Source organism: Berghia stephanieae, chromosome 14 (assembly GCF_034508935.2).
Source record: "Berghia stephanieae isolate SIO BIC M18660-M18661 chromosome 14, UCSD_Bste_1.3, whole genome shotgun sequence".
Lineage (NCBI taxonomy): Eukaryota > Metazoa > Mollusca > Gastropoda > Nudibranchia > Aeolidiidae > Berghia > Berghia stephanieae.
The window spans coordinates 18,620,718-18,631,295 of record NC_088373.1 but is presented as its reverse complement, the minus strand read 5'-3'; the positions used below and the strand labels follow the sequence as shown (position 1 = coordinate 18,631,295).

Sequence of the window (10,578 nt, the reverse complement as noted above, 5' to 3'; positions counted from 1 at the left end):
AATGAAGTGACATGTGTGTAGAAAGAAAGAAGTGCCAAAGTCAAGATAAGCAAAGTGAAAATTATGAATTAAGGTAATGGATATGTAAAGAAATATAATGTTTATAACTAAATATTAGAGTATAATCAGTATTTTTAGTAAATAGCATAAATTTATATGCAATAATTCAGTGTGCAATAAAAAAATAAATAAATAAACTGACTTGTGTTGCCCCAATTAATGTGATTAATTAATTACTATGATTTAAGATAGTCGGTGAAACATTACTTATTTGTATGAGCGCCCCAGAAAATATTAACTTTAAACTTTATTTCAATAAATGTGAATGGTCCCTTAAAATTATAAAATCCAAAGATAGTTAATTTATAATGAATATAATCCCTGGAGAGAGCCCCGATTTATGCCATGTGGTATTCAAGGTGGAGGTTTTTTTTTATCTATTTGAAAATTAAGTGATAATTCTCCAAACCACTCGAATCTTTTAAATAGGTAGTCGATAGTCATCTTCTGGACTCACAGTATCACCCTATAGGAAATGAGATTAGACCGCGAGGACGAGAGACGCATGCGCACAACCAACATTACGTTCTCTCTCTAATAACTTTTCCGCCGGTGATGTCACAGACTATGGGTGACGTCCAATCAAGGTAGGCTACTCTTCCGCTAATCTCATTCCCTATTAATTGAGATTTATTTTATAGAGGTCTGCAAATCCTATGACTTCCTCGTTACCTATTTACATGATAACATTAAACAGCAATGATTAATGACTCGTATAGCTATATAAGGATATAATCTTTGCAATGAAATAAGTAATTAATGAAGAAAAAAAAACAAGTTCCAGTATCTCATATATTTGACCATAAATGTAAGTCTGATATATTTTGTTTTATAATATTAATGTACGTATTCACATATTTTTGTTGTTTAGTTTACATCATTTGACACTAAACAAAACCACAGCATGCGTTCATTTGTGAAGCAAATGGTGAAGCTGTGATGCTTAAGGAGTGCTTTAGTCTTTTCTAAAAAAGACTTATTATCCTATATTATGTGGTTTTAATCATTCTTTATCGTTATTATAGGTTTTTTAAAAGCAACAGTTATGGTGAAAACATACATTATCTGTGTTGATACCCGTTATGCGACCGAATTTGGGGATCTGGTATCAAAAATATAACAATCTTGTGGCAAACTATCCACAAAAAACTATTGAAGGAATGACCCCATATGCTTTCCTCTTATCAACATTGTAGCATAGTGTGTCACCATAGAGAGATTTTACAGCTTTAGCTTATGGAATTTTTATTAGAACGTTACAAAGTTGAGAATCAAATGTTATGACAAAATTGATGTTAAAAATACATTATTTAGATTATAATTCACAATACACATATCTAATCAAAATATTTTCTCTATGGTATAATAAATGAGCTTTTATATAGCGCAATATCCACTAAATATGCTCAAAGCGTTTTACAAGTGACATACTACATTATCTCTGTGATAAACGTGGAAAATTTCAGACAATTTCATTGAATATTCTGAGAAACGTTTGACGAAGTATCCAATACCCTTAGAAAAATAACATATTGAGGAAATAGCAAAATAGCTTTCCGTTTTTCACATTTTTCTCTTATCCTGTACCCTTTTCGAGTGTGTTTTTCGTGCCTTCATAGTCTATTTTAAGAAGTTGGACTTCAATAATGATATTTTTAAGATAATATGATATCGTTTTCCACCAAAATCTCAAAATCGATTTTTGAATGATTTTCTTTATAATTAGACCCAAACCAACCCATAACTGGTGTGGCTGTCTCTCTGGTCTTTAATGTATTGTGCCTGGCTTGTGCAATGCTGTTAGACTGGGCTTCTCCTTCTAGTCCGGTCTATGGAGGGATTGGATTTTGGTTTGATATGATAAATATATACATGACGTCAGATTTCTCAATGTTATACTTTCTTGCCGGCGGGAACAGAATTCAATAGTCTGACGTCACGTCCGCCGAACAATCAGCAGCTTTAGTCTAAACAAAGAAAATCTGTACTTATTATTCTTCATGCTGGCTAGAATTTCTTCACATGCCATGTGATCAGAATGTATAAAAGTCAAAACATGATCAGATTTATGATATTTTTCTCCTCTGAATAAACCATTATGCTCTTCGGATAAGTATTTCATAAGGGCGCCCGCCATTGTTCCGATAGTTTAGGACCAGTTACTAAGTTACTATGCGTCATTACTAGGGAAATGACGTCACGACTGTTGAATCCTATTGTGTGCACTCGACAGTGGTATCTATACTAAAAATTATACACTATATTTACAGGTAGTGAGGCCCTAATCTCATAATTTGAATAATGTTAATCAAAACTGGTCTAAAGTCAGACCTCATAACATGTTCAAATGGTTAAATAAGCCTTATAATAGTTTAGTAAAATAATCTACTTCGTGAACGTTATAGGTATAGATTCATGAATATTTCAAGTAACATAATTTTAATGCTGACTCCCAGATAGCATGGAATAAACAAATGATAGGCAGCCCGGTCTTATGAATTACTAGTCAAGATAAACAATGATATTCAATAATATATATATATATATATATATATATATATATATATATATATATATATATATATATATATATATATATATACGATGCTGTGCGCTTGGCGAAGCAACTCACAAAATTGCCCGAATGACGCCAGCTTTGTTCCAACTAAAAACTGAACACAAGGACGAGGACAATACGATTTGACTTGCCCCATTTTAATTTTTTTTAAATATCAGATTAAGAAACTTGAAATCTTAAAATCTTATCCATGAAATCGTTTGATAACTAGTCACCCATTACGGCGGTATAAAACAATAACAAAAGGCAGTGAGGTGTCGATTTGATTCATATTATTGTTTATAAACAACCAACTATGTTTGCCCGAGCACGTGTGAAGTTATGTCATAAATTCTATGGTTTGATTGGTCAAAAAACTACTGGTTAGTTGGACAACCCAGATTCCCTGAGAATTTTAAAATTTCAAACCACTCAGGATGTTGTCTGATGAGTCAATAAGTCACGTGTTCTCCTGTTGAAGTCACTAAATAAGTCCCTGAAGACTGGGTGGGGTTTCTGATTTTCAGTTGTGGGCAGCAGGTCACGTTGTGTCTTCTATCCCATAATTCTGTTTTCCGCTTTATGTCTTTGTCTTGGAATGGGATTACTTAGTTTTGTCATAGCCCTGACTGGAGTCTTTGACTGGGAGGGAAACAGTCAATGTTTTGGAAGATGATATTTAAAAAAAATTTCAATCACCTCTCTATTATGTACTGTTACATTTGTTTGGTATTAAATATATAATTTGTAATCATATGAGTGTATTACTTTGAATTGGGGTCTTAGGCATGTGCTTGTGTCTGGATGAGAAAGTAAAATCAAACTATGCGCAATGATGGTACGCACTTGGAATCTAAATCTATTCCCTATTTGTACATTTCCCCTTTCTCTTACTTTTCTTTTGTGGTTGTAAAAAGTAAATCTACAAAAACCATTTCTACTATCCCATTTTCTTCCTTTTTACTGGTGCTGGAATGACCTTAATGTGCCGATAGTGCCGTAAAACCCTTAAGAACAAACAAACAATCTCTGAAGCAAACAAAAAGTCTCTGAAGCAAACAAACAGTCTCTGGAGTAAACAAACAGTCTCTGAAGCAAACAAACAATCTCTGAAGCAAACAAACAATCTCTGAAGCAAACAAACAATCTCTGAAGCAAACAAACAGTCTCTGAGCAAACAAACAATCTCTGTAGCAAACAAACAGTCTCTGAAGCAAACAAACAATCTCTGAGCAAACAAACAATCTCTGAAGCAAACAAACAATCTCTGAAGCAAACAAACAGTCTCTGAAACAAACAAACAGTCTCTGAAGCAAACAAACAATCTCTGAAGCAAACAAACAGTCTCTGAAGCAAACAAACAATCTCTGAAGCAAACAAACAGTCTCTGAAGCAAACAAACAATCTCTGAAGAATGAACTTATCAGAAAAAGAAAGACACCTCTTCATGTTGTCCGTGTCGTGTGTCATTTGGGGTTTGAACTCGCCCTTGGACCGACGTGTCCCTCTCTCAGATCCTCTCTGAGTGGTGCAACGATGAGTCTTGGATAAGAATCTTTACTCAAATTCTCTCACAGTACTCTGGTGTAAAATGAGTACCTGGTTGTTAACAGCGTTGTCTCTGTCAAAAAGATGTTGTGCTATCGCTCGGTTAAAGCCATGTGTCATCCTATATGTTAAATTTTGCTGTTGGCTAATGAACACTTGAAAAACACTTTGAGCAAGTTAAGTGAATATACATACATGCTCACAAATTATAGGATGCCTCAAAAACAAAATTCCTCCACCCCTCCCCCCCCCCCCCCAAAAAAAAAAGACAGCAAGCAAAACAAAACAAATCAAAAACAGAAAGCATGACAAATTGAATAAGCACTCTCATGAAAAGCGAAAGAATCAGTTGTTTATTAAATTTAATACGGTATATCTAATTGTCTCCCCTGATTTGTCTCAAAAATATTTTCATAGATGAGCGTAGCCTTTGTTAACTTATAGTCTGATACTAGGACTTGTATAGCCACGTCATATCATACACACTAGTGAGTTGTCAATAGTCGTATTCGAGGAAATATAAATAATCCCATTGGTTAATCTATTGAATACTGCATGCGATTCGGTTTGCTTTGGTACTCGTGTCCTTGTACTTCAACGTCATATTTTGGTCAGTGTCAGGCTATGAGGTTACAAAGGTTACGGGCTGGCTGAGTCGAAAGTCGGTAAAAATCAGGGTCATCACTTATTTTAGATCCAACTCGGTGTCGTCAGGTTTTGATGTTCATCGTCCTGTATCACATAGGTCATTGCATAAGTTGGATAGCCTCCGCACTCCTAGAGATGAAATTTAATACAACATGATTGGTGGCAATGGATGTTATGCAATTTTGTAAATTACTCACTGCTCTGCCTGCCAACAAAATCGAACAATGTACTGTGACAGCTTTAATCTCAATTTTTAAAGAAACTCTTTGATTTTTTTTTAATATTTAAAAAATAAGCGGACTTTTTTTCTCAGTATTGGAATTCAAGTTCCGTTCGGAAAACAGCCCATTGTGTTCACATTAGATTAGCACTGATTATTTTGATTTGTAAATAACGTACAAATTGAATTTTTATACTGTTTGGGAATCCACTCACATAATTGCGATGTTTTGTTTAAAGAACCCATAATATAGACATTTAAAATGTCATATTTTCTACAATTCACCAGTCTTATTAAATGATGTTTTCGCTTTTTTCGCGATGCCACATTTAACCAAATCCATTAAGGAAATTATGTTGAGCAGGCCCCTATGTTGATAATGGCACTTTATTTCTTGTAACTTTTAGCCTAATTAGTTAATTAATCCATAGACCTCAGTATATTGGGATGTTGTCATACAAGGAGGGACAACTCCAGGTTCTACTGACGCTCGTTAATTTAACGTGATCAGACACACGGGTTTCTCAAATCCAGATCGTGAGATTCAAACTGGACCACAAACTGAACCCAGATCGTGAGATTCAAACTGGACCACAGACTGAATCCATATCGTGAGATTCAAACTGGACCACAAACTGAATCCAGATCGTGAGATTCAAACTGGACCACAAACTGAATCCAGATCGTGAGATTCAACTGGACCACAGACTGAATCCAGATCGTGAGATTCAAACTGGACCACAAACTGAATCCAGATCGTGAGATTCAAACTGGACCACAAACTGAATCCAGATAGTAAGATTCAAACTGGACCACAAACTGAATCCAGATCGTGAGATTCAAACTGGACCACAGACTGAATCCAGATCGTGAGATTCAAACTGGACCACAAACTGAATCCAGATCGTGAGATTCAAACTGGATCAGAGACTGATCGACCTCGTAGACTTGGACGAAGAAACACTTCACGGAGAAAAGAACATTTTATAAGATAATCACACCTTAGTGAGAGCTTGCAAACTGCAAGTCAGACGATTCATAACCTGTTTAGTAGAAGGATGTAAAATAATTATCCTGCAAGCCAGAACATGGATCCGGTTTTTTATCCCGGTTTCTATAGTGTGAAACAGACTATAACAATTGCTTAATACCTGTTGGATATGACACTAGTCTATCACAAAGTACTTCCGCCAGATCTAACAGACCCAGCTACCCTATCACCACTGGATGGACATGAAGGTAAAAAAAAATATCGACTGCCCCCGTGATCGATCTCGGTCCCTTTGCTTGTGAAGTGAGTGCTCTACCAACTGAGCTATCGGGTCCCCCTTCTGGATGTATTGTCATATAATTATTACGGGATGTGAAAGATCAAAGATGGCTGATCTTTATTGACGGCCAGCATAATATATCTGGACTAGATAATAAATGCCATCACCATGAAACATGAAGATCAATTACACAATTTTTGTATTCAATCCTCAGGAATACTGGTTTTACACTTCAATTGAGATTGGAACCAGTTTTGTTCCCTATTCTGTGATTGGTGGCAAAATTTTAACATTGGCTGCAAGGAGCAATTTTGGCCTCAAACCCTTAAAAAAAAAAGAATAGATTAAAGACAGATCCTTCTTGGTGTGTTGAAATTTGCAGGCCGGATTACCCAAAAATAGGCCCATTGTGGTATTTAAAATATGTTTAACCCAAGGCAAAATTATGTCCATTACAAGAACAGATCGATGGCCGGCGGATCAAAACTCTGAATACTCGATTTTCACGATCGGCGGATCAAAACTCTGAATACTCGATTTTCACGATCGGCGGATCAAAACTCTGAATACTCGATTTTCACGATCGGCGGATCAAAACTCTGAATACTCGATTTTCACGATCGGCGGATCAAAACTCTGAATACTCGATTTTCACGATCGGCGGATCAAAACTCTGAATACTCGATTTTCACGATCGGCGGATCAAAACTCTGAAGTCTACATATAGATAGTTCGAAGATGACGTCACTCAGGTCTTTGTTATTGTTTTTTGCTATCCGCGTTTATGAGTAATGCTCACTGAACTGTATTAATCTGACTATAAATGTTCATGGATACACGCAGTTTTGTGTGTTGGTCCGTTATACTTCCGGATGGCAATGTTATGAGCTTCTTAGCCAAGCGCATACTATCTAAACGAGCTTTGCGAACCATGTTTTATTAATTTTTGGGGGGGATCAGACCTTTAGTGACAAAACATGAATAAGAAAAAAGATACTAGTAAACACCGTATGTTTCGGGATCAAATCCTTACTTCAGCCAATAACTATAACAGGTAAAACAGGCTAAATCCTAATATTCTCCCGACCATCTGGATGTCACGTGATCTATCGACTGTTTAAATTTTTGGATGTAGTATAGAAGGGCTTTTAGCCCTAAAGATTCTGTGCTTAGTATTTTAATGAAGTTGTTGTATTCATACACGTTATGCTTAACCTGTAGCCTTTTCGACTGTGTTTTTCGTGCCTTCATAGTCTATTTTAAGAAGTTGGACTTTAATAATGATATTTACAGTCCACGGTTTTTTGCATTCCTGTTGGTAATCATATCTGCTAACATGAGAATCTTGACCATTCCCAAAGAAACTTACGTCAGCTAGAGTTTGGTCTTTGTAAACGTATTTCAGGGTACGGGATTCAATTCGTTTGATGTCGGCTTGGCGCTTTTTAATCTGCTGATAGATGTTGATCTGTTGAAATGATACGAATTAAATATTATAATCATGATGAAATAGATGATGAGAATAATAATAATGATAATAATGATAATGATAATAAAAATAATGATAATAATGATGATAATAATAATAATAATAGTAATAATAATAATAATAATAATAATAATAATAATAATAATAATAATAATAATAATAATAATGATGATAATAATAATAATAATAATAATAATAATAATAATAATAATAATAATAATAATAATAATAAATAATAATAATAATAATAATAATAATAATAACCATCGCCAAAAAAGTAAACACGACTTGAAAAATTGAAAAACAAAAACTTGAGCAATAAATTGATATATTTCGACTAAACAGTGCTTTGTTCGGGATTTGAACCATTGTCCTATTGGTTCCACAGTGAGTGTTGTGCTACAAAATCACATAGCATATTCTATTTAATAGTGTGTCTCGTAGCCTTAATAATATTTCGGTAGGTTGTAATCTGGAAAAACATGACTTCGTATGTCCCAGGTTTGAGAATTTCGTTCATGTAAATGTTGCTGCTCGAAGCTCGAAGAAATTAATAATATGTTAAAACAACATCTTAACAACATCACTACCACATTATCTCATCAACCTGTATTGTTTCATTCATCCTGTTTTGTTGATAAAGGGGAAACCCGAAACGTTCATTTGATCTATTTTTGTAATAAATTTGTAACTTACATTCAATTTCATATTATAGAATTTCGTTCAGGATGAGGGTCATTTAACACTCTCCTTACCGGCCATTTTCCGGATGTTACCCAAAACGTCACACCCAATCTATAGGGAATGAGATTGGCGGAAGAGTACCGTCCCTTGATTGGACGTCACCCATAGTCTGTGACGTCACCGGCGGAAAAGTTATTAGAGAGAGAACGTCATGTTGGTTGTGCGCGGAAGCGAGGACGAGAGACGCATGCGCAAAACCAACATAACGTTCTCTCTCTCTAATAACTTTACCGCCGGTGACGTCACAGACTATGGGTGACGTCCAATCAAGGGACGCTACTCTTCGGCTAATCTCATTCCCTATACAAAAATAGATTTATTTCACTCAAACACAATAGCTGTATGTTCTTGATATACATTTTTTTTTGTTAAACGAGCTCTTCAACACAGTGTTTATATACTTTAACACTAGCAAACATTTTTATCTAAATATTATGGTGTACAAAAGAAATTAAAATGATGAAAATGTTGGCTGCATCGTAACAAAAGTGACGATTTTCCTGTGGGTGGTAAGGATGGGGTGTTCTTTGATATCGAGTCATAAGATAGCAAAACTATTTAAGTCGGGGTTGTTTAGTCATATTCTTATGATTTAAAAATGATGCCCTTCCATCATGACATCATAAGACATCGTCGCCTAGGTATTCCACATAGGAATCTTGATAATTCATCAAACAAGATGTCTGATGTCAACAGAAATCACCAAGATTGTCCAAGTGAGCAAATACTTTTCCATAGACGTAACGTCACTTCCTTCCTAATGACGCATGGTAACTTAGTAACACTGGCTCTAAACTATCGGAACAATGGCGGACGCCCGTATGAAATAGTTCTCCGGCGAGCATAAAAGCGTTTCCAGAGGAAAAAAACCCATAAATTTGATCATTTTTTGACTTTTACACATTCTGATCACAAGGCATATGAAAAGGGAATGAAAAGTTCTAGCCAGCATGAAGAATAAAAAGTAATGATTTTCTTTGTTTAGGACCAAGAATGGTGGCGTGACATCAGACTACTGAATCCTATTGGGGTTTAATAATCTTGCCCAAGAAAAGAAAAACGAAAGTGCATGAAGCGTGATTCGTTCCTGGGACCTTCCGAGTAACAATGCAAAGCCTTATCCACTCAGCCACTTCGCACCCCTTATTCTTATGATTGCGGTGCTTAAAAAAGAGAGAGGATGGATGGGTCTCTATTGACGACCAGCTTGTTTTCAGGCTGGAAAACAAGGGGCCATCACTCTGGCTGATACAAGAAAATCAGTTGTATCCTGTCCTCCGGATGACTGGTTACACACTTCCATGGAGATTGGAACCAGTATTTTGACATCACACTATCGTTTCCTGTTATAACGGGTATAAGGTCAGGGGGGGGGGGCGTGGTTCTCTCACCGTCTAACATGTGTTAATAGGATTCAGAAGTCTGATGTCACGCCGCCCGGCAACGGCGGCATCTTGGTTCTAAACAAAGAAAATCATTACTTTTTATTTTTCATGCTGGCTAGAACTTTTCATATGTCTTGTGATCAGAATGTGTAAAAGTCAAAACATGATCAAATTTATGTGTTTTTTCCTCTGGATACGCTTTTATGCTCGCCGGAGAACTATTTCATACGGGCGTCTGCCATTGTTCCGATAGTTTAGAGCCAGTGTTACTAAGTTACCATGCGTCATTAGGAAGGAAGTGACGTTACGACGGTTGAAGAGTATTTTAACTCAGTTATTGATCAAGTGACGAAAGTGTGTAGCAAACGCAATGGTTCTACGAAATGGTTTTTCAGTATCTGCTTCTTCTTCTTCGTTCCCGTCACGTCACATGGTCAGTCCGGTCTGGTGAATGAAGCCCACAGTGGTCCTGAGGTCGTCCTCACTTCCGTACAGCTTCTTTGAGTATGGGGTTGGGTCAGGCCAGAAGTTCCTTCTCAACTTGTTGTACTTTGGACATTCCATTAGGACATGATGTCCATTTTCATTTTCAAGTCCGCAGTCACATTGTCCAGAGGCACCTGCTCTGGACATCCTCCACATATGTTCCTTTAACT

At 36.1% G+C, this 10,578-nt stretch overlaps 1 protein-coding gene across 1 annotated transcript in view; it reads right to left on the bottom strand.

The window, feature by feature from the left end:
• Positions 1-4,497: 4,497 nt before the first annotated feature.
• LOC144959688 (uncharacterized) overlaps positions 4,498-10,578 on the bottom strand; it is a 12,746-nt gene continuing 6,665 nt past the window's right edge. The window contains exons 5-6 of the mRNA XM_078892368.1: positions 7,674-7,772; positions 4,498-4,942 (exon numbers count right to left, since the gene is read on the bottom strand). Of these exons, the coding sequence (XP_078748494.1) occupies positions 4,856-4,942; positions 7,674-7,772 (186 nt within the window). The 3' untranslated portion in view covers positions 4,498-4,855. The remainder of the gene's footprint in view (positions 4,943-7,673; positions 7,773-10,578) is intronic.